This window comes from Phyllobates terribilis, unplaced genomic scaffold (assembly GCF_046119375.1).
Source record: "Phyllobates terribilis strain yellow unplaced genomic scaffold, ASM4611937v1 Scaffold_11__3_contigs__length_659146591, whole genome shotgun sequence".
Taxonomy (NCBI): Eukaryota; Metazoa; Chordata; class Amphibia; order Anura; family Dendrobatidae; genus Phyllobates; species Phyllobates terribilis.
Genome location: NW_027362771.1, coordinates 305990860 through 306016271, shown reverse-complemented (window position 1 = coordinate 306016271; position 25412 = coordinate 305990860). Strand labels below are relative to the sequence as shown.

Genomic DNA, 25412 nt, shown 5'->3' with positions numbered 1-25412 from the left:
TATTCCTCCCAGCAGCGTTTGGCTTTCAGCCATAGGGGCGCGGTCGGAGCGGCTTCAGACACTGCTTAGTACATGGTGAACGGCAGCTGAAATCACGCCACTGCACTGACTAACAGCCAGCTCTACAGTGCAATAGTGCGGAGCCGACTGTCAGTCAATGCCGGAGCATGGTTTCAGCCGCAGTTCACTATGTACTAAGCAGTGACCTGAAGCCGCTCTGGATGTGCTTCAATGACTGAAAGCTCAAGGCTGCCGGGAGGAATTAAGTTTATTTCCTCCCGGCAACTGGGCTTTTAGTGCAAGTAACAGGCAGCTGTAGAACCCATTTAACCTACAGACTAGCTCCATATCTTCAGGTAGATAGCGTTTTTTTACATGACCAGTTACCTTTAAAAACAAAATCTAACTTGTTGACTTCTTGCGCCCCAATGGAATAGGGGGGAGAATTGGTTTGTTATTGGAGCCTGAGCGACTTGTATAGACCCAGGGTGAAGAGGATGATGATTTGGACTTGGAAGCACTGATATCAGAGTGATTTGAGGATGGAAGCCGTGGAGTCTCTGGAGTATTTTCTATGTATTTCAGGTCACCTGTCAAGAGCACAAAAAAAATGAAGATATACAAGTTAGGTATGTAGCAATGCCATGTCCTTAGTTCTGATATACAGTACAGACCAAAAGTTTGGACACACCTTCTCATTTAAATATTTTTCTGTATTTTCATAACTATGAAAATTGTACATTCACACTGAAGGCATCAAAACTATGAATTAACACATGTGGTATTATATGCTTATCAAAAAAAGTGTGAAACAACTGAAAATATGTCTTATATTCTAGGTTCTTCAAAGTAGCCACCTTTCGCTTTGATGACTGCTTTGCACCCTCTTGGCATTCTCTTGATGAGCTTCACGAGGTAGTCACCGGAAATGGTTTTCACTTCACAGGTGTGCCCTGTCAGGTTGAATAAGTGGGATTTCTTGCCTTATAAATGGGGTTGGGACCATCAGTTGCGTTGAGCAGAAGTCTGGTGGATACACAGCTGATAGTCCTACTGAATAGACTGTTAGAATTTGTATTATGGCAAGAAAAAGGCAGCTAAGTAAAGAAAACGAGTGGCCATCATTACTTTAATAAATGAAGGTCAGTCAGTGCGAAAAATTGGGAAAACTTTGAAAGTGTCCCCAAATGCAGTTGCAAAAACCATCAAGCTCTACAAAGAAACTGTCTCAGATGAGGACCGCCCCAGGAAAGGAAGACCAAGAGTCACCTCTGCTTCTAAGGATAAGTTTATCCGAGTCACCAGCCTCAGAAATCGCAGGTTAACAGCAGCTCAGAATAGAGACCATGTCAATGCCACACAGAGTTCTAGCAGCAGACACATCTTTTCAACAACTGTTAAGAGGAGACTTTGTGCAGCAGGCCTTCATGGTAAAATAGCTGCTAGGAAACCACTACTAAGGACAGGCAACAAGCAGAAGAGACTTGTTTGGGCTAAAGAACACAAGGAATGGACATTAGACCAGTGGAAATCTGTGCTTTGGTTGGATGAGTCCAAATTGGAGATCTTTGGTTCCAACCACCGTGTCTTTGTGCGACGCAGAAAAGGTGAACGGATGGACTCTACTTGCCTGGTTCCCACCGTGAAGCATGGAGGAGGAGGTGTGATGGTGTGGGGGTGCTTTGCTGGTGACACTGTTGGGGATTTATTCAAAATTGAAGGCATACTGAACCAGCATGGCTACCACAGCATCTTGCAGTGGCATGCTATTCCATCCGGTTTGCGTTTAGTTGGACCATCATTTATTTTTCAACAGAACAATGACCCCAAACACACCTCCAGGCTGTGTAAGGGCTATTTGACCAAGAAGGAGAGTGATGGGGTGCTACGCCAGATGATCTGGCCTCCACAGTCACCAGACCTGAACCCAATCGAGATGGTTTGGGGTGAGCTGGACCGCAGAGTGAAGGCAAAAGGGCCAACAAGTGCTAAGCATCTCTAGGAACGCCTTCAAGATTGTTGGAAGACCATTTCCGGTGACTACCTCTTGAAGCTCATCAAGAGAATGACAAGAGTGTGCAAAGCAGTCATCAAAGCAAAAGGTGGCTACTTTGAAGAACCTAGAATATAAGACATATTTTCAGTTGTTTCACACTTTTTTGTTAAGTATATAATTCCACATGTGTTAATTCAAAGTCTTAATGCCTTCAGTGTGAATGTACAATTTTCAGAGTCATGAAAATACAGAAAAATCTTTAAATGAGAAGGTGTGTCCAAACTTTTGGTCTGTACTGTAATTACATTTGTTTTATTCATTGTAATGAACCGGTCTCATGCAAATTAATCATCTAGTAATACTATTTAACTGGACAGCAGTTCAGTGCTGATCTTTTTCATTTATACTGTATCAGCACAGCTGACATTTGATAATATATTCTTATGCGGAAGCTTTGATGCAGAAATGTAAGCAATTGAAAATTTGTTCCCTTGATCTAAACCAGGGGTCCTCAAACTTTTTAAACAGGGGGCCAGTTCACGGTCCCTCAGACCATTGGAGGGCCAGAATATAGTTTTTAAAATAAACTATGAACAAATTCCTATGCACACTGCACATATCTTATTTTGAAGTAAAAAAAACAATACAGGAACAAATACAATATTTAAAATGAAGAACAAGTGAAGTTAAATCAAACAGTATTTCAATAGGTAGGTAACTGTACCCAATAGGCAGCATAGGTCCCCAATAGGCAGGTAAATATCCCCAATATGCAGCATAGGTCCCCAATAGGCAGCATAGGTCCTCAATAGGCAGGTAAATGTCCCCAATAGGCAGCATAGGTCCCCAATAGGCAGCATAGGTCCTCAATAGGCAGGTAAATGTCCCCAATAGGCAGCATAGGTCCCCAATAGGTAGGTAAATGTACCCAATAGGCAGCATAGGTCCTCAATAGGCAGCATAGGTCCTCAATAGGCAGCATAGGTCCCCAATAGGCAGGTAAATGTCCCCAATAGGCAGCATAGGTCCCCAATAGGCAGGTAAATATCCCCAATAGGCATCATAGGTCCCCAATAGGCAGGTAAATATCCCCATTAGGTAGCATAGGTCCCCAATAGGCAGGTAAATGTCCCCAATAGGCAGCATAGGTCCTCAATAGGCAGCATAGATCCCCAATAGGCAGGTAAATGTCCCCAATAGGCAGCATAGGTCCTCAGTGGGCAGGTACATGTCCCCATTAGCCAGCATAGGTCCCCAATAGGCAGGTAAAAGTCCCCAATAGGCATCATAGGTCCCCAATAGGCAGGTAAATATCCCCATTAGGTAGCATAGGTCCCCAATAGGCAGGTAAATGTCCCCAATAGGCAGCATAGGTCCTCAATAGGCAGCATAGATCCCCAATAGGCAGGTAAATGTCCCCAATAGGCAGCATAGGTCCTCAATAGGCAGGTAAATGTCCCCAATAGGCATCATAGGTCCCCAATAGGCAGGTAAATATCCCCATTAGGTAGCATAGGTCCCCAATAGGCAGGTAAATGTCCCCAATAGGCAGCATAGGTCCTCAATAGGCAGCATAGATCTCCAATAGGCAGGTAAATGTCCCCAATAGGCAGCATAGGTCCTCAGTGGGCAGGTACATGTCCCCAATAGCCAGCATAGGTCCCCAATAGGCAGCATAGGTCCTCAATGGGGAGGTAAATGTCCCCAATAGGCAGCATAGGTCCTCAATGGGCAGGTAAATGTCCCCAATAGGCAGCATAGGTCCTCAATGGGCAGGTAAATGTCCCCAATAGGCAGCATAGGTCCTCAATAAGCAGGCTGTTTCCCCCTTATAATGCCCTATGCAGGCTGTTCCCCCCCCTTATAATGCCCCATGCAGGCTGTCCCCCCCCTTATAATGCCCCATGCTGGCTGTTCCCCCCTTATAATGCCCCATGCAGGATGTCACCCCCCCCATATAATGCCCCATGCAGGATGTCACCCCCCATATAATGCCCCATGCAGGATGTCCCTTTCTCCCACCATATAATGCCCCATGCAAGATATCACTCCCCTGTCTTTATAATGCCCCATGCAGGATATCACTCCCCTGTCTTTATAATGCCCCATTCAGGATGTCACCCCCCTCCCCCCCTATATAATGCCCCATTACCGCTCTGCGCTGCCTGTGACGGCTCAGGGGAGGGCGCGGTGTAAAGACGTCACCGCACCCTCTAACCTGAGACGTCACAGGGAGCGCAGAGCAGGTAGACAGCGGATCTGCGGAGGCACGGGGAGAGGTAAGTATCCGGCTGCCAGGGCCCTGACCAAGCGGGGGGGAGCGGGCACTGGCACTGCTCTCCTCCGCCCACAGCCCGGCGGGCCGGATAAAAATCCTCCGCGGGCCGCATGTGGCCCGCGGGCCGTAGTTTGAGGACCCCTAATCTAAACAGTGTTGTTTGGAAACATGCATGTTGATTTCTGCAAGCCTTATATTGGGACAGTTGCAGTAATGTGTGTAACAAATTTGCTATGTGTGAACAGGTTGCAGAATGCGGTTTACAGACAAATCTTTTCGGCCACGGCCCCACTATCAGTATTTGGTCAGTATTCGGTCAGTATTTTTTCTCAGGAGTCAGAGCCAAAACCAGGTGAGGAACAATCAGAGAAAAGGTATAATGGAAACAAGTCACCAATTCTGCATTTATCACCCACTCCTGGTTTTGGCTCCCACTCCTGAGAAAAAATACTGACCAAATACTGACCAGATACTGATAGTGGGGCCGTGGCCTTAGAGTTCATCTCATGGCACAGCCTCCTGCGGCTCCTCTGCCCTCCTGAGGGATCATCTAAGCGTTCCTTTTATCAAAGTCGATTGACTTGATTAGAATAGAACGTATATGATTGTGACAAGCAAGCGAATATGGCTGTTGATAGCATTCTGCAGCTTGATATGTACTGTAATATAATGAAGCTTCAGATATGTAAATGGAATTTTGCAAGAGATTTTACATGAAAATAGATGGATTTCATTGAAAAAGTTGAATATAACTTTAAAAAAGGGCTTGTCTTTGTAAAATAACAACTATAATCTACGGTGGGTGCTGCAAATTGTTCTAGTGGGAGATTCGATTACTGACATTACTGGAGGGACCTTTGTCTTAAAACTAAAAAGTAAGACCGTACCAACCTGACGATGTATCCTGCCCAATGCCAGACAAATCCAATGGCTCTATGTTATTATCTGGAGGCGAATTAATATTAATGACCGGAGTTGACTGAGACGACGATCTTCTTGCAGAGAAGGCACCAGCTGAAGACAACAAGGACAGCCCAGAGCTGGGCCTTGAATCTCTAGAACTGAAATTATTACACCAGATGGATATGTATCAGTTATATTAGTGTTGTGTAGGTTTGTAAGCAGAACCAAAGATTTGTTACCAGAATGCACAATGCAAGCAGCACACATTGTTAAATAAATCACTTAGACCCAATGAGGCTGGTGTATTTATTGTGAAATCAAGGACAGCATGGTTGTATAAATGAGAATGTTATAAGTCACCAGTCCAGCTTATATTAAAATTATTATTTTAACCTCTAAGGCAGGAAAATGTTCATAAAGAATTACACAGCCACTCTGTAAAAGCTTTAGCCTACGCTCCCCCCTCACATGACATGGCTTAAATGCTATGATTTCTTTAAAAAAACACATAATAGAAGTCTAATCCTCTAATGTCTCATTTTCTATGTTAGGGTAAGGATTACAAAGGTGTATACACTCATTAGAATTTAGGTGAGGTTTCAATAGGATTTATGTGTAGTCCTATGAACAACCACTAATAAACACATAGTATGCCTGGCACTAAGCAAAATGTGAACAAGCTTTGCACCAGGTCTGACCAGTAATCTACTCCAATTTTTAGAACAAATTTCTGCTTTAGAGAACACAACCTTACTTGCCACTTTTAAGAATAAAGAATCCAGAATGTCTTGGGTATCCTATAATACATGCTACAACATTCAGGCAACCTCTTGTGCCCCTTTTACAGCTGTGGCACATTGATACATCTACCTCATTGTAATATCATAATGACTTTTGCCACGTAGGAATCTCAGCTCTGCTGTATCTGTACAGAGCCAAGGATACTATGGTACAGTCATGGTATGGTACAGGTGGTATGGATACAGTCAGGACTGCTTAATGAACATTGCTTGCAGCAATGGTAACATCTTTGATAACGTCTCTTCCATTGTTACCTGCTCTCAGGACTGGCTGGTGGATAACTACGTTCTGCGGTAACATTGCTTCCACTTGGCTTCATGGATGAACATGATGTTGGATCTAGAAGACGTCTGTGGGTCCCCAAGGTTGCAGGAGCTGTTACAGGACCTCTGTACAGTGAGGAAAAAAGATTCAGAATGACTATGTGCTATGATGTTAAATCAGCAGGTGACATTTTATACTAACTGTGTGCTGAATTATTAGGCAAGTGGGTATTTTGACCATTTCATCATTTTTTTTGCATATATAAACTTGAATGCTCATTGGATGAAGCAGATCATGTGATGTGTATTTGTGTAATGACGGAGGATGAGCCCTAAGGATACAACACTCTTTATCACGGTGTGCAGAATTATTAGGCAGCTGTTTTTTCTCAAGCAAAATGTGAAAAAAAAGAGATTTAACTGATCCTGAAAAGTTAACAATTGTTAAAAGTCTTCCAGAAGGATGCAATTCAGGAGGAAAAGGGAGGGGGTGGATATGTTCCGGGTGTTGCGATGGAGGAGACCAACCTATTCACAAGATGAGACGTTTAATGGCACTACGCGTTTCAGAGACGGTCCGTCACCTTCATCAGGTGCACCGAGGGATGCAGCACTTTAGAAATTGCTAAGATATTGGGTCGTGATCACAGAACCGTCAAGAGCTTTGTTGCAAATAGTGAACAGGGTCGTAAAAACGTATTGAGAAAAAAAGACGCACATTAACTGCCAAAGAAGAAGCAAACGTGAAGAGACCAGGAACCCATTATCCCCAGTGCTGTCATATTCCAGAACTGGAACCTCCCTGGAGCGCCAGAAGTACAAGGTGTTCAGTGCTCAGAGACTCTTTAGTCCGATTTACGGACCAGACAAATGCTTCTGCACTCGTCCGATTTAGACGGGCACACAGAGCTGCACATGGATCCGGTTACAAATTTGCGGACATGACTGGCCCAAGTTTTCACACGGCTATCTAAACCGGGCCTCAATCTCACCTTTGAAACAGCTGGGTGTATGTCCCTGAGGTCTTCCCCGCCAAGGCCTGTCGTGCTGCTTGCTGTCGCCTTTGCACTGAGGCTTCTTCCTGATACGGACAGACACAAGTGCAGTTATATAGTTGGGAGGGAAGTGTTGCCCATATGTTCCCTTACAGTGGAAGCATTTCTGCTGCTGAGATGTGCAAGAATCTGCATCTATTACCTTTATCATCGCAATTAGTGAAATTCATACCAAGCCCGGAATAAGGTCAGTTTCACAGTGTTATTCTGGCCAGTATTTCGAAGACAAAAGCAGGAATGGGGCTCGATGAGAAAAGAGCTATAATGCAAATATTTGTCTCTTGTCCATGTTTTAGAACCACTCCCTGTTTTGCCTGAGTTATACTGATGAAAAATATTGATCAAAATACTATTATTATTTGACAGTGACATAAAGGGAATCTGTCACCAGACATCTAACTAGAGATTAAACCTATCGAGAACAATAACCAATTTATGAGTCCAACTAAGGAATGAAATAACACGAGTCCAAGTGTAGTCTCAGTCTCCACAAACCCAGCAGCTTGTACTGATCAGTGTGAGATCTCAGCAGCAGGAGGAGCACTGAGGAGCTACCAGTCAGACTAGGTGGGCAGAGAATTTTCATAAAAGGATTATACAGCCATTTTGACATGGATATTCAAAGTCATCATAGCATTCTTATCAGGTCTACATTAAATAGAAATATACTAATTTGGTGCAACTAGATAATTAGATTGGAAGTTGTCTTATAATGAGAGGTTAGAAAAATTGGGCTTATTGGGCTTAGGAAAAAAAAAAAAAAAGACACCTCAGAGGTGATCTCACTTCAATGTATAAATACAGTTGATATAAAAATCCTACATACCGCTGTTAAAATTCCAGGTTTATGTAAAAAAAAAATCATTCAAGAAGAGTTATTGCAGAACTTTTTCCACCTTTAATGTCACCCATAATCTGTACAATTCAATTGAAAAATAAACTGAAATCTTTTCGGGTGAAAAAAGAAAAGTAAAGAACTAAAATAATGTGGTTGCATATATATGCACGCCTTTAAACTAATACTTTGTTGAAGTACCTTTTAAATTAGGACAGCATTCTGTCACAGTAAATGATGGCAGCAGTGTACTGACTACCATTTACCATGAGATTAAACGTGATTGGCTAATTCTGAACACAATCACATCTACAATTATAAGAGGGTGTTCACACGAATGCAATCACAACCATTTAGTTTTATTATATTTCCCCCCCCTCAAAATGATTGTTTCTCAATGGATTTGTATAGATTATGGGCAACATTAAAAGGTAGAAAAAATTCTGAAATGATTCTTCTCGGTGTGATTTTTTTTTACAAGACCAAAACCTTGCATTTTAACACATGTGTGAAGATGGTTTATATCCACTGTACATGTGTGGTTAATACAAAGAATGGACACATAATTTATTCCAAGAACTTTACAAAATGATGAAAGGACATAAAATTAAGTGTGGAGGGAAGGAAATTCCAGCATCTAAACAGGAAAGGGTTCTTTACAGTTAGAGCAGTGAGGCTGTGGAATGCCCGACCACAAGAGGTAGTAATGGCACTATAACAGCATATAAAAGGAAACTGTGACAGGATTTTTGCTAACCTCTCTGAGAGCAGTATGATGGAGAGCAGAGACCCTGATTCCAGCAATGTATCACTATATCAAAACTGCTGCAAGCAACCCGGTAAATAACTGATGATCAACCAGTTCTCTAGATGCTTGCTGGTTATAAATAATCCATACATAGATAATGTATAATTAATTAATTAATTAAGAAAAGTTGAACTTGATGGACCTCTGTCTGTTTTTAAGTATGTAATTAAGGTCCTAGAGATTTATTTAGAAACGTATACAGTTTATATTGTGAAATCTGATGACAGATCTGCAGAAGACGCACGCTCAAATCTGAGCTGTGTTTCTTGTAAAACATTACTAATATACATAGCATTGTACTTTAAGTTTTCAGCTGAGGACATGAAGACCACTTTTACTATAAAAATCAAAAAACTGCAGAAAGACGTGCTTACTGCGGGGGTCTTCTGTGGTGACACTTTTACAAATATTTTCGCAGAATAGTTTCTTGCAGCAGAATCCTGAAACTCATTGTTTTGTGAAGGTCCATTTGGTGAAGATCCAGTAAGTGGTTTTCCAAAATCTAGAAAAACAATGCAACACTATATGTACTATATTTGGCTACATTAATAGACAATACCCATGGTGGTCTTTTTGGAAGAATCTATTCTAATCCTGTATAGCCGCTTATTAATAAACTGAACACTGTGGTCTCAGACATCCGTGATTTTTCACACATACAAGGAATGGTCCAAGTGTTTCTCATCCGATTTTCATCAACATTTGGTCTGAGTTTTCGTTTTTCATCAGTGATTTTCTCATATGTAAAAATAAATAAATTGCAAAGCTTCATTATTCATTACAATGTTAATCACTGACATGGTTGGTATACTAAAGCCATCAATGTACTCTTTGTGATTTTCACGGACCCATAGACTTATATGGGTAATTTTGATCCGCGATTCCAATCAAAATGCGACATATCTCCAAGATTATTGCACTGACACACAGTCCGCAAAAAAACACGCACATGTAAACGGCCCCATAGATTATAATGGGTACGTGTTTTAGCTGTCAAAATCATGGAAGTGAAAGACACACGATCTAATGCGTCCATACTGTCAGGTTTCCCCACAGATTATAGCTGACTACTGTGTGTTCTGACAAGTGCACACTTTGGCCCCAACTTCTTATAATCTTTGCTCCATTTTTTTAATAACTGTTTTATTTTTTTTTTATTTTTTCTTTTATTCTTTTTTTTTTTCTTTTGACAATGTGGGCATGCTTTTCATTTTCCTTACCCAGATGTTTTAGCCCAATTCATCATTTGTGTTTTTTTTTTTTAAATGTCGAGCACAATTTCACTCTAGTGCCCTACTGGAGTACAAAATCTGTCCGGTTTTATTTTTGCACATTTTAATACTAACATGTGACATTTCAAAAGGTCATATGACTTTTGCGCTAAAAAGTTACTAAAAAAGATAGACAAGAAAAAAAAAGCATCCTTGATTCCTTGCAAAAGTCATCAACTCACGTGCACAATTTTGAAGACTTTGGCACAAAAAACGGCAATGAATACCACAGGATAAAAAAGAAAAGCAGTTAAAAAAATGCAAAGGCCTTTGTGATCGGCTTATTGTCAAAGGGCCGACCTAGCAAGTTGGGATTATGCAAAGCAAAAACCCTTAAAACAGACTAACCAGTGGCAGATTTTGCTGTGCCAGAACTCTCATTAGACACTGCTGGTTCTATTAGGCCAAGGTATTCTTTTACCAATACTCTTAACTTGCTATAGGCTTCATCTAAATCATCTGTAAAAAAAAGGAAAAACAGTTAAGACAGCTTATTTTTACAGTTTTACAGAACATTGACAATTTCGCAAAAAAAAAAAAAAAAAAATTGCTGTACTAAGCATATCATAATCATTTACCAGCTTACATGCTTTTATTATAAGGAATATGGTGAAATAGTATAAGTGAAATAATAATAGAAAAAAGGCCATGGAAAACTAGAAAAAAAAACACATAAAAAGAATTAAGAATGGCTTCACCTACATATTTTTTTTCTGCATATAATGCTTAAAAAAATAATTAAATTGGGGATTTCAACTCTGAAGCTTTTTGGGGCTTTTCCCAACACATACCTTCACATTTCCTTTGGTCCTGTTTTAACAGTGTGTTCTGTCGGCCTCTATATGTCCGGCATGCCCTGCATACCTTTGTTTAACTGTATGGTATGTAATATTATTTTTTATACAATGGGTCCCTATGGTTGGCAGATGCCCAGTGACACACCCTGACTTTGGCATCGTAAGGCATAAACCTTGTGAACGTATGCGTCTGACAGGGACCAAATAAATTACTGCAAAACTAAAAACTGTAAAAGGTGCCACCTGATCCTTAAATAGGATCAACATAACATTGCTCATTACCAATATTAATAATGGCATCAAAGAAGCCAGGGTGATCCTGGTGTATATTCATGTACATATCCACTCTGGACACTGCAACATCTATTTCAGGTCTAGTGAACAAGCCCTTTCTTCTCAGCCAGCCTTCATACTTCTCCTTGTTCATTGGCAGAAGCAAAATGCAGCGTGGTTCAAAATACGAGTTCTTCAAGCTCCTTACACCCTAAAGACAAAAATAAAATTCACGAAAAAGGTAAGAAGGTGCACAAAATAATAAAAATTTGCTCTGAAAGTCTGCAGTTGGCTCTGTAGCTGGACATACCTCAATCTCCAAGTGCGTGCAGCAGGCGAGACCTTCTCTCGCCACTGATTCTACAGCCTCTCTGCTCAGACCATAGTAGTGTCCACTGTATTTCATGGTTAGGAGAAACTGACCCTAAAATAGGAGAGATGTGAGACAACACAAAATATGCTTGGCTTGTGGTTAGCAACAAACGCCACATTTAGCAGGTTACTAAAATCCAGTACATTGACCCTTTTGTGTTTACAGACACAAGTGACCACAAGAGATATCCAAGACCCTCAGAGATCAACTGCTTTGAAGTCTATATTAATACTTGATATTTTCTTACGGAGCAAGTCATTTCATCAAACGTTTCCGGTGCGACAAAATGGTAATCAAACCGCTTTTCTTCTCCAAAGTATGGATTTCTAGTTGTATGACAGGGCCTGAAATGTAAAGAAATAATAATACTGCTACTCTGGATGAAAAATTACCAATAAAAATACATATAGCCACTATGCAGATTAATCATTATACATATTCACAGCATAGCCACAATATTGGACTTGTACTACATAGTCTGGTTGCCTCTTTCAAAATAATCATCAGTGTGGTGCGGCTATATTTTACCCACTGGTGAACAAAACTAGATTTTAGCCTAGAATCTGATGTAGAATACCAGAAATTTAGTGTTTCTTGTAAATCAATGGCAAATTTAAATATAATCACATAATCCCCAGAGTTATTTTACTTTACTTCAATGTGTATTTTCAAATGTACAGTTAAAGTAAGCAATAAAGGCCTCCATATACATCAGACCATCGTCAACCAGAATTTGCACTTTTAACTTTTCTTTGTATGGTAGATGAAGGCATTGTGACAAATGCTGTGCCGCCAGGTATATGTAAGCTGAAAAATACAGGTTACCATTACACAATATACAGAGCAACTACAGGATACTCCTCCTTGAGTGTGCTGAATTACAGCACCAGTATACACTTTCAAGTAAAAACTCATGAATTTCTTTTCAACATAAAAACTGTAATAATTGTAAGCAGGTGCTATTTACGGTCTAAAATCAGTGTGCTATATATTGCACAGCCGCATGTGTCAGACTATGGTTGAAATTAAAACAAGATGGAACATATGGATTTTATCATATTTCAAAGTGATCTTTAAAACCAAGCATCCTAAAGTACATTGTTCATAAGCGGGAGGCTAAATCGGTCAGTCTTAAATCTTCAAGCATGGTTTTGGTGTAGTCTTATTGATTCTGTTAAGATACAATACCTTTTGAAATACTCCACCCAAGTGAATAATTCTTCAATTGATTTTACAGCTTATCCTCATCATATTTTTCTACTTATTCTAAATTTAAAGTCAGCATATGAAATGTCATGTACTGGTCGTGTTTTCATAGCTCTGAAACCAGGAACAATGAATAATAAGATGTAACTAACAAAAGTTCCGTACTTAAACAGAATATATGCAAACATATACAGTGGCATGAAAAAGTTTGGGCACCCCAGGTCAAAATTACTGTTATTGTGCACAGTTAAGCAAGTTGAAGATGAAATTATCTCTAAAAGGCCTAAAGTTAAAGATGACACATTTCCTTTGTATTTTAGGCAAAAAAGAAAATATATTGTTATTTTTTACATTTTATAAATTACAAAAAGGAAAATGGGCTGATGTAAAAGTTTGGGCACCCTTGGAGATTTGTGTACTCAGATTACTTTGACCAAGGTTTCAGACCATAATTAGCCTGTTAGGGTTATGGCTTGTTTGTTATCATTGTTAGGAAAGGCCAGGTGATGCAAATTTACCAACTTTGTAAAAAACAGCCTCCTCTAACCTTGTGCCAAAAAACAGCAGCCATGGGTTCTTCTAAGCAGCTGCCTAGCACTCTAAAAATGAAAGTGGTGGAGGCCCACAAAGCAGGAGAAGGTTATAAGAAGATAGCAAAGCATTTTCAAGTTTCCCTTTCTTCATTTTAAAATGTAATTAAGAAATGGCGGTTAACAGGAACAGTGGAGGTCAAGATAAGGTCTCAAAGACCAAGCAAAATTTCAGTGAGAACTGCTTGTAGGATTGCTAGAGAAGCAAATCCTAACCCCCGCTTAACTGCAAGAGACCTTCAGATAGATTTTGCAAATTCTGGAGTTATGGTACATTGTTCTACTGTTCAGAGACACCTGCACAAATATGGCCTTCATGGAAGAGTCATCAGAAGAAAACCTCTTCTGCATCCTCACCACCAAATTCAGGGTCAGAAGTATGCAAAAGAACATCTAAACAAGCCTGATGCATTTTGGAAACAAGTCCTGTGGACCGATGAGGTTGAAATAAAATTCTTTGGCCACAATGATCAAAGGTACGTGTGGAGAAAAAAGGGCACCAAATTTCAGGAAAAGAACATCTCGCCAAACATTAAGCATGGGGGTGGATCAATCATGCTTCGGGGTTGTGTTGCAGCCAATGGCACGGGGAACATTTCACGGGTAGAGGGAAGAATGGATTCAATGAAATTTCAACAAATTCTTGATGCAAATATAACTCCATCTGTAAAAAAGCTGAAGTTGAAAAGAGGATGGCTTCTACAAATGGATAATGATCCTAAATACAAGTCAAAATCCACAATAAACTACCTCAAAAGGTGCAAGCTAAAGGTTTTACAATGGCCCTCACAGTCCCCTGATCTGAACAACATTGAAAATCTGAGGCTAGACCTCAAATTAACACAGCAAAAAAATGGCAGCAGTATTTACCTGCCCAGCTCTCAGAACTAATGCATTACCAGGATGCAGCAAACCCATGTAATAAATATGGCGACAACACATGTGCAAAGTAGTGATGAAACAACCACTCACAACCTACCAGTTCCTGGAGAGGGTGATTGCTTAGTATTAATATTGCAAACAAAAAGGGCTTGTATAGGGTGCTGGTCACACACAGGTAGTGCAGAGTGTCTGGCTTACAGCCTATTACTGACGCCCATACTATTAAATTAGGCGGGCTGCCCAGCACTTTGTAAGTGAACCCCATGAGGACAGACACCCCAGTTTACAAGGCCTATGTTAATGGGCCTGGCTTCACCCGGACTCTAAATAACATCTACCAATACCTCATATATATTATATATATATATATATTGGATATTAGATCTCAAATTAGCAGTGCATGCAAGATGACCCAGGAATCTCACAGAAATGGGAGAATTTTCCAAGGAAGAACGGATGAAAATCCCTCAAACAAAAATTGAAAGACTCTTGGCTGGCAACAAAAAGTGTTTACAAGCTGTGATACTTGCAAAAGAGGGTGTTACTAGGTACTAACCATGCAGGGTGCACAAACTTTTGCATTGGCCTATTTTCCTTTTTGTAATTTTTAAAAATGTAAAAAATTACAATATTTTTCCTTTCTTTTGCCTAAAATACAAAGGAAATGTGTCAACTTTAACTTTAGCCCTTTTAGGGATCATTTAATCTTCAACTTGCTTAAATGTTCACAATAACAGTAATTTTGACCAGGGGTGCCTAAACCTTTACATGCCACTGTAAGTTATGCTACGAATAAATAAATGAAAAAAATAATAAAGGAGCATAGTGTATCTGGCACTGCCGGATCCATAAAAGGCCAATCTATGAAAATATAGAATTATTAACTTATATGGTAGATATCGTAAAAAAAAAAAAAAAAAATTGTTCTTGGTTCCCACAAAAAATGCAATAAAAACTGATTAAAAGTTGCATGTACTAAAAAATGATATCAATGGCATCAATGAAAACTGTAGCTCGATATGCAATAAACAAGACCTCATACAGCTCCATTGACGGAAATATATAACGTTTACGGGTATCTCGTTACGGGTTTGTCTCGCCATTTCCCAACATATTTTTTTAAGCCACTAAAACAGTAAAACTATAGGTTTTGTATCGCTATAATAATACTGATCTGGAGAATCACATTGCCAGATAATTTGTACTGCACAATGAGTGCTGTAAAAACCAGACTAAAAACTATGGCAGAATTGAGTTTTATTTATTTATTTATTTTTTTTTTTCACCATTTCATCTCACTTGGAATTTTCTTCTCCTTTTTTAGTAGAGTATAATGCTAAAATGAATGGTGTCATGTAAAGCTACAACTTGTGGGGAAAAAAGTAGCCTTCATGCAGCTATGTCAACGAAAAATAAAAAGTTATTGCTCTTGGAAGAGGAGGAAATAATGTAATGCAAAAACAATACATCAGCTGCATCCTTAAGGGATTAAAATTCACCACCAAACCTCTGTGACATGTATAGAATCTCAGAGGCCCTGTATTTTGATAAATTACAGTAACTATTCCAGATATAATCTTTCCTTAATAAAATCTGCATACAGGGGCTTGCGAAAGTATTCACCCCCTTCGCTTTTTACCTATTTTTGTAATCCGAATTGTGTGTGATGCATCAGCACTAAATAGTCTAAGTTGATGAAATGAAGTGAGAAAAATATAGGCATAAAATAAATTTATGTGGTCAAATAACTAAAAATTGGCATGTGCATATGTATTCACCGATTTTGCTATGAAGCCCCTAAAAATTTCTGGTGCAATTACCTTTATAAGTCACATGCTTAGTGAAAGGAAGTCCACCTGTGTGCAATCTAAGTGTCACATTGTCTGTCAGTATATACACACCTTTTCTGAAAGGCCATAGAGGCTGTAACACCATTAAGCAAAAGGCACCACTAACCAAACAACACCATGAAGGAAAGGATATCTACAAACAAGTCAGGGACAAAGTTGTTAAGAAGTACAAATCAGGGTTGGGTTCTAAAAAAAAAAAAATCATCCCAAACTCTGACGATCCCCCGGAGCACCATCAAATCCATTATCATCAAATGGAAAGAACATGATACCACTACAAACCTGCCAAGAGAGGGCCACCGACCAAAACTCTCAGCTTGGGCAAGGAGAGCATTAATCAGAGAGGCAGCACCGAGACCAAAGGTAATCCTGAAGGAGCTACAGAGTTCACAAGCAGAAACTGGAGTATCTGTTCATACATAAGATGTACACTCCATAGAGGTAGCCTTTATGGAAGAGTGAGAAGAAAAAATACTTTACTTACACACAAAAATTGTAAGGTTCGTTTTGAGTTTGCCAAAAGACATGGGGGAGACTCCCTAAATGTATGGAGGAAGGTGCTGTGGTTAGATGAGACCAAAATTAACTTTTTGGCCACCAAGGTAAGTGCTATGTCTGGTGCCAAACCAACACAGCTCATCACTCCAAGAACACCATCCCCATAGTGAAGCATGATGGTGGCAGCATTATGCTGTGGGGATGTTTTTTGGCAGCAAGGATAGGGAAAATGATCTGAGTCGAGGGGAAGATGGATGGTGCGAAATACAGTGATATTCTTGAGCAAAACCGTTTCAGTCTGTGAGCGATTTGAGACTGGGACAGGGGTTCACCTTCCAACAAGACAATGACCCAAAGCATACTGCTAAAGCAACACTCGAGTGGTTTAAAGGGAAACGTGAAAATGTTTTGGAGTGGCCAAGTCAAAGCCCACACCTTAATCCAATTGAGAATCTGTGGTCAGACTTGAAGATTGCTGTTCACTAGAGTAAATCAACTAACTTAACCCTCCGTCAGGGGCAACTGATCTGACAGGCGCAGCTCACTTAGTTTCATTTCTCTATTTTCAGTGGTTTGTCTGGGAAACACCCTCCTCCCAGTACCTTCCTAACTTTAAAGGCTGTGTGAAACCTGAGAAGCCATTTATTACATTCCTATTAAGGTAACTGATCACTTTTAGAGCATTGAAATTTTAAAAAAAGGAAAATATAGCCAATTTTCTAGCCTGTGCCAGACAGGCGCAATGCCCCTAAACTCGTTATGAAACATATTGCCCCTGACGGAGGGTTAAAGGAGCTGATGTAGTTTTGACTGGAGGAATGGACAAAAATCCCCATGGCAAGATGTGGAAAGCTCATAGACACTTATCCAAAGCGACTTGCAGCTGTAATTGCTGCAAAAGGATACTCTACAAAGTACTGACTTTGGTGGGGGTGAATAGTTATGCACACTGAAGTTTTCAGTTATTTTGTCCTATTTGTTGTTCGCTTCTCAATGAAAAGAAAACCAAATGTTCATAGTTGTAGGCATGTTCTTTACATGAACTGATGCAAACCATAAAAAAACAAGTCAGGAACAAAGTTGTTGAGAAGTACAAGTCAGGGATGGGTTATAAAAAATACCCCAATCTCTGATGATCCCCTGGAGCACCATCAAATCTATTATCATCTAATGAAAAGAACTCTCAGCCCGGGCAAGGAGGGCATTAATCAGAGAAGCATCATGGAGACCAAAGGTAACCCCTGAAGGAGCTGCAGAGTTCCCAAGCAGAGACTGGAGTATCTGTCCATTTGACCACAATAAGCCGTACACTCCATGGAGGTGGCCTTTATGGAAGAGTGGGCAGGCAAAAAGCCTTTACTCACGCACAAAAATTGTAAGGCTTGTTTTGAGTTGCCAAAATACACGTGGGAGACTCCCAAAATGTATGGAGGAAAGTGCTGTGGTCAAATGAGACCAAAATGTAACTTTTTGGCCACCAAGATGAATGCTATGTCTGGTGCCCAACCAACACAGCTCATCACCCCACAAACTCCATCCCCACAATGAAACATGGTTGTGGCAGTATCATGCTGTGGGGATGTTTTTTGGCAGCAGACACTGGGAAAATGGTCCAAGTCAAGGGAAAGATGGATGGTGTAAAATACAGGAATATTCTGGAGCAAAACCTTTTTCAGTCCGTCAGTGATTTGAGATTGGGACGGGGGCTCACTTTCACACAAGATAATGACCAAATCATACTGTTAAAGCAATACTCGAGTGGTTTAAGGGAAAACGTGTAAATGTTTTGGAGTGACTTAATCAAAGCCCAGACCTTAACCTCTTTATGACGTGGAACGTATTAGTACACCCCACGTCATAACCCCCTGTTCAGCGCGGGCTCCGGCGTTGAGCCCACATTAAACTGGGCACATGACAGCTGATCAATACAGCTGGCATGTGCCCACAACAGCCACGGGTGGAATCGCGATCCACCCGTGGCTCTTAACTAGTTAAATGCCGCTGTGAATCTCAGTTTTTTCACACGGGAAACCTGTAGCAAGTGACGTTACTTTTGCTGGAAGCGGCAGTCTTTTTTTTGGAGTGTCTCAAATCAGAGCAGCCGGCCGAAGCAATGGAGACACCGAAAGCACCATGGATTGAGGTCTGACAGGTTATTCCCCACTCAGCGACTCATTTCTACGTTCTAACAGATTTGGAACGATCCAATTCACATCTAAGCACAGGTAGGTATAGGAATTTTTTGGGGAGAATTCTATGCATCTGTCATAGATGATAATTATTCATTGTATTTTAACTATATTTATTCATTTAGCTTCGGGCATAAAGAGATTCTTTAGCGCATTTAACCTTTATTCAAACTTGAAGATTGCTGTTCACCAGAGGAAACCATCCAACTTGAAGGAGCTGGAGCAGTTTTGCCTTGAGGAATGGGCAAAAATCCCAATGGCAAGATGTGGAAAGTTCAGAGATTTATCCAAAGCGACTTACAGCTGTAATTGCCGCAAAAGGAGGCTCTACAAAGTACGGACCAGTTATGCACACTGAAGTTTTCAGTTATTTGTCCTATTTGTTGTTTTCTTCACAATAAAAAAACAAACAAATGTTCACAGTTGTAGGCATGTTCTTCACGTGAACTGATGTAAACCCTCAGAAAAACAGTGAAATTCCAGGTTATAAGGTAGCAAAACACATAGAATGCAAAACATGCCAAGGGGGGTGTAATGTTCTCATTTTATGTTAAAATCTGAAACCATCTAAATCAGTATAGAGGTCTGTGTTTTTTCATCATTGTTAGCTGGCTTTTAGCAGAGCTCATATCTCCTGCATGTCTTCACAATGGAGCTTGTAATAACTGGGCAGTGCAGAATTGTGATTCAAGCTGAGCTGTGCTTGTTGTCTGCTGCTGACAGATCAGTAATGTGAAACTGCCAATGCTACTCAAATTGATGCATATGGCAGAAGTTAATCCTTTCCCTATATATAAACAGAGCAGCATTAGCAGTTTTACATCAATGATCTGTCAGCTGCTTGCAGCAAACAGCTCAGGTCTGCAATGCCTGGTAATTACAATCTCAGTTGTGGAGAAGTGAAGATGAGTTGATCTCTGTTAGAACCAGCTAATTACATAAAACTACACTGGCAGCAGTAATGATGCAGATGGCAGAATATAAAATCATAGGTACTGCACGGGAGCCCAGAGTGCCAGAGTGGACAGAGATAAACATTCTGGTAGACTGTGATGCTGTGAAAAAGGAGTAGTACCACGTTTGGTAATACTTCAAGTAGCTTTCATTAGCGCGTTTCAGGTTCGTACCAAATCCCGTCTTAAAACTGAACTACATGTAAACATATGTAGTTCCGTTTTGAGAAAGGGTTCGGTATGAACCTCAAATGCGTTCATACTCCTTTGCGAACTACTCCTTTTTCACAGCAGAAAGGTCTACCAGAATGTCTATCTCCTACTATGCCTCAATATACATGCAGAAGCTGCTTAAATTTTATCTGCAGACGTGACTGCAGCAGTTGAATAATCAATGGGAATTTATTGGAGTTGTAACATACACAACCCAATCAGGTGAGCAACTCCTTCACCTCCAAATTTCACTTTTAAAATACTTTGTTACTCTATGTGCGCTTGCCTTTTTCTTCAGTGTGCACAGAGGTATAGAGTGTATTCTTCTTGTGGCTCTAGTGCAGAGCTGGGCAAACTGCAGCCAACAGGCCACATCCGGCTGTCTGGCTATTCCAGTCCAGCCCGCAGACCAAGACAGCTGAGGGGCTGAAACAGTGGCCCGCCCACCGGCCGCACCATGTCCTCGCCCACCGTCCGTCCATTGCCATCCACTGTCACAGTTATCCGCATCCTTGAGATGCAGAAAGCGGTATATATATTGGTGGAGGAAGGGCCGCCACTGGCTCCTTCTGCCACCAATCAGCATGTGCGACTGAGCTAGCCAACATGATGACATCATTTCACCGAGTCAACTGTGTGGAGACTCAGTGCACTGGAGACGGGAACAGGGTGGAGGAATGGGAGCAAGCTGAGTATGTGTTAGTTCTTTCTTTTTTTTAAATATGTGTATGGGATGTTTGCATGTATATTGGAAGCTACGTGGGCTCATACTGTATGTAGGAAGCTATGTGGGGGCTCATATTGTATGTAGGAGGCTATGTGGGGGCTTATACTGTATGCAGGGGGCTATGTGGGGGCTCTCACTGTGTATAGAAAGGCTATGTGGGGTCTCATACTGTATATAGGGGGCTATGTGGGGTCTCATACTGTATATAGGGGTCTGTGTGTGGGCTCATATGGTATATCCTTAATTCTGCTCAATATTAAGTAATACAATTAATATAAAATAATTATAATCAATAAGTTGAGCGGAATTAACTTCAGCCTATTGATTTGGCCCTCCTCAACAGTCACAGTCTCTCATGTGGTCCCTTGGGAAAATTAATTGCCCATCACTACTCTATTGGCATGTTTTGTAAATACAACTTTACATCTTCGTCGGACAGGGTACTATACAGAGGGAGAGAGTGCACTGAAGCAACAAGGGAATTCTACACTTTGATTAGCTTGATAATAATTCGAAGAAGTTTGCTTCGGCTAGGAAGGAGTACACTGGAGGGAGGAAGGGATCTGCAGTATTTTGGAGAAGCCCATTCAGCTCTGTGAAGATGGATGCACAAAGGAGCAAACAGAGATGAAGTACATAAAGTTACAAGAAATTTTCTGTTGTGCTTAGTGTCTATATTAACAATAAGTATGCATTTACTGAGCTTTGTGAAAATAATGTGATTCTGGGAATAACTTAACAGCAAATTAAAAATAAAACTGGAGTCCTATCTCCAACAAACATTTACATTTGATTGCTGATTTCTGTTACAGTAACAGCATGGCCGAGTTCACTTTTGCACAGAGCATATACACCTGAACTGCAAAATAAGTTTTTTTTCTTTCATTATTCTCAATGGGGTACATACTCAAACGTTGAAACACACAGCAATACATTTCTATATGTCTAAAACTATGTTTTCCCATTTGTTCCATTAAGAGCTAGTTAAGAAAGGAATAAAAAAAATAAGATTTTTTTTAACACATATAGAAATAAATGGAAATTCAGACAGACGTAGCTCCATATATTACATAAGCTTGCATACGTTGTTTTTAATGAAATCGTCCTATACATATGTCATATGTGAACCTAGCCTTATACATCGTACTAGTGTCTGCTGTACACACCACTTCAAAGGAAACTTGTCAGAGCACCAAAAAGGATATAGAATCAGAGTACGCATTGCAGGGTATATTGTAATGCGAGGGCACAGAGGTTTAGATATAGGCATCACATCAAATCACTATTGTCTGTGTATCACACCTGACATCACGTCACTGGATACATCTTTTTGTGACCTAAAGACTATTATTCTTTACTGCAAACATTCCATAAAAAATGGAATGGGACATCTATTTTATATTAATTATTATTAATGGCCAAAACTAATCTATACCTGATGCCAGCTCTTGTAGAAATGTACATTCCATACATTCATGCTTCACTCTCCTGGCAGGGGTGCTCCTTTTCTCCTAAATCTATGTTTGACATTATTCTGTTCAAACAATGTATATAAGATTTAGTATCAGATCTGTTTAATCTTCTGCACGATCACATCTGTGCGGCTATGGCAATTAGAAAAATGTGGATTCCACACAGGGTACAAAAAAAGAATTACTCTTTTTAATCCTTTTTAGAACATGCATTTTCAAGAATTTGCAGTGGTATGGTGTATTGACATCAGTACAGGTTATTTTTGGCACATTACAAATAATTTGAATCCATATTTTGAATAATATTGTCGAAGACTTGTAATATTATCTAAATCCATTGGCAAATTTTATCAATTTTTTTTTTATTAATTTTGAATATTTTCATGTCAATTTAAATTGGTTTAAAAATATTTTCTGCCTGAAAGTACTTGTATTACCACACTGACACCTTGTGGCCAATATTGACAGTGCAGTTTTATGTAACATTGAATTATTTTTAAGTGTATTCTTATCTTGAATAACCAGAAAAACTATAATTGAAGCCCTGTCATCAGATATTTTTAAGCTTTTTATTTGTGCGCCAATACAGGTATCACTCCAATATTACTTTTTTGGCTAGCTTCTTTTCTTTTTACTCACTTAAGTAAGTAATTACCCCAATGAAGAATTATCCTTCAGTCAATAAAGAATTATCACCATTTTTAGAAGATGCTTATTAAAGGGGTAGTTTACTTGGCTATCTCCTGCAGTCCCCTTGAGAATCAATGGAGCAATGGTGAGCAAGTCCGTTCCATTCAGACTCAGTGCCCTTTCTAAGGATCAGTGGAGTCACAACGGTCAGACCCCAACTGATCAGTAGATGGGATTAACCCTTTAAAAATATATGCAAGTCTACTTATTTTTCTATTTTGAGTCCATTGACACATATTTGCTCCAATTAAGAAACACTTCACTTGTTCAAGGTCTAAAGTTCTGCCGATTTTGGATGTTTTACTACAGATGTAACGCACTCAAATGAACAAATTTTCCATTTTTTCCCTAATGCAGTTTAGCCCAGACAGATGAAGTAAGTCATTTATAAAAAGTGGTCAAGGGCTCAGTCCCTAAACTCCAGGGTTCTGACTGTAAAGAAACAAGTCACAAGGACTTGCTTAAATTTACATTAAAGCACTAAAATATTATTATTATCTGCCTGATTCAAAGCACATTGTACCCAGTAAAGATGAATGTCTTACCCGTAGCGGAAGAACTCCTTGAACTCTCTGCACATTCTGTGAGCCAATTCCCGCTTCCCACAAGACTGGGGCCCTGTTAGAATGAGCATGGGGTAGGGGGTGTCCAGATTGGGCAATGTACTGTAATAAATGAGAAAGGCTTGTCATTGTGATTTGTAGGTGTGTGTCAATCTGTTATTGATCTGATACACGTGTACATGTGCCTGTTGTGTTACGTTTTAGCAGCATTGTAACATGTAAGTAGATTTACCCCTAATCTGCTGAGTTTTAACATTCATTAGAACAAGAATGTATGGAAACATACACTAATTACAGTCAGTTGTAGAGGAGGCCACGGGGGCAATTGCCTGGGGGCAACATTTCCATGCCCTTATACCATGTCAAATGATCTGGGGCCTGGCTCAGTGAGTAGACCACTTCTTCTTCCATTGTGACCATTGTACTGTGAGCAGTGGGTACTTCGCTCTCCTGGTGACCAGTGAATGGACTGTGTGAGGCAGCGGCTGCTTTGTCATCTTGGTCGCTGCCACTAGTACTTGTGCAGAGCGCAGCAACCTAGAAAACTTTATTACCGGCTGCTATACTCTGCAAGGGCAGCGACCAAGATGACAAACAGATGTAACACAGTCAGCAAGCTGAGGATACAGTGAAGTGGGGAGATCTGTGAAGCGGTCAGGTTGTGCATGGGCACTATGGCTTTGTGACATAGGCCACCTTTCTTCCACTGATGATCCATGCCAGAAAACGTCAGCATTGTGCAGCATGGGTAGTGCAAATGGGAGTGGGAAATTAAGGGAGGATGTGAGTGGTAGGTCATTGGATGCGCATAGAGTAGTGGGGTTAATAGATGGAGTTGTATGATGTGATATGAGATGTATAACAGCACAGCATGGTAAAACAAAAAAGGGGTAACCAGTGTAATGGGCAAAAGACAGCACTAGAAGTCGTCAGTATAAACACTAAGCAGATAAACCAACCTGTCATTCAAAGGCATATGACATTAAAAGGTAGAAATAGTACAGTCATATGAAAAAGTTTGGGCACCCCTATTAATCTTAAGCTTAATGTTTTATAAAAATTGGTGTTTTTGCAACAGCTATTTCAGTTTGATATATGTAATAACTGTTGGACACAATAATGTTTCTGCCTTGAAATGAGGTTTATTGTACTAACAGAAAATGTGCAATCTGCATTCAAACAAAATTTGAAAGGTGCATAAGTATGGGCACCCTTATCATTTTCTTGTTTTAAATACTCCTACCTACTTTTTACTGACTTACTAAAGCACTTTTTTTGGTTTTGTAACCTCATGGAGCTTTGAACTTCATAGCCAGGTGTATGCAATCATGAGAAAAGCTACTTAAAGTGGCCACTTGCAAGTTGTTCTCCTGTTTGAATCTCCTCTGAAGAGTGGCATCATGTGCTCCTCAAAACAACTGTCAAATGATCTGAAAACAAAGATTATTCAACATAGTTGTTCAGGGGAAGCATACAAAAAGCTGTCTCAGAGATTTAACCTGTCAGTTTCCACTGTGAGGAACATAGTAAGGAAATGGAAAAACACAGGGACAGTTCTTGTTAAGGCCAGAAGTGGCAGGCCAAGAAAAACATCAGAAAGGCAGAGAAGAAGAATGGTGAGATCAGTCAAGGACAATCCTCAGACCACCTCCAGAGAGCTGCAGCATCAACTTGCTGCAGATGGTGTCACTGTGCATCGGTCAACTAAACAAGGCACTTTGCACAAGGAGAAGCTGTATGGGAGAGTGATGCGAAAGAAGCCGTTTCTGCAAGCACGCCACAAACAGAGTTGGCTGAGGTATGCAAAAGCACATTTGGAGAAGCCAATTTCTTTTTGGAAGAAGGTCCTGTGGACTGATGAAATCAAGATTGAGTTATTTGGTCATACAAAAAGGCGTTATGCATGGTGGCAAAAAAACACAGCCT

At 40.2% G+C, this 25412-nt stretch overlaps 1 protein-coding gene across 2 annotated transcripts in view; it reads right to left on the bottom strand.

Annotated features, from left to right (window-relative positions):
- Positions 1-200: 200 nt before the first annotated feature.
- LRGUK (leucine rich repeats and guanylate kinase domain containing) overlaps positions 201-25412 on the bottom strand; it is a 90696-nt gene continuing 65484 nt past the window's right edge. The window contains exons 12-21 of one of the 2 annotated variants that reach the window (XM_073652486.1): positions 23469-23588; positions 11901-11997; positions 11591-11704; positions 11290-11491; positions 10559-10669; positions 9314-9441; positions 7234-7322; positions 6233-6367; positions 5166-5335; positions 201-590 (exon numbers count right to left, since the gene is read on the bottom strand). In XM_073652486.1, coding sequence (XP_073508587.1) covers positions 403-590; positions 5166-5335; positions 6233-6367; positions 7234-7322; positions 9314-9441; positions 10559-10669; positions 11290-11491; positions 11591-11704; positions 11901-11997; positions 23469-23588 — 1354 coding nt within the window. In that variant the 3' untranslated portion in view covers positions 201-402. The remainder of the gene's footprint in view (positions 591-5165; positions 5336-6232; positions 6368-7233; positions 7323-9313; positions 9442-10558; positions 10670-11289; positions 11492-11590; positions 11705-11900; positions 11998-23468; positions 23589-25412) is intronic. The other variant, XM_073652488.1, reaches the window with a different exon arrangement.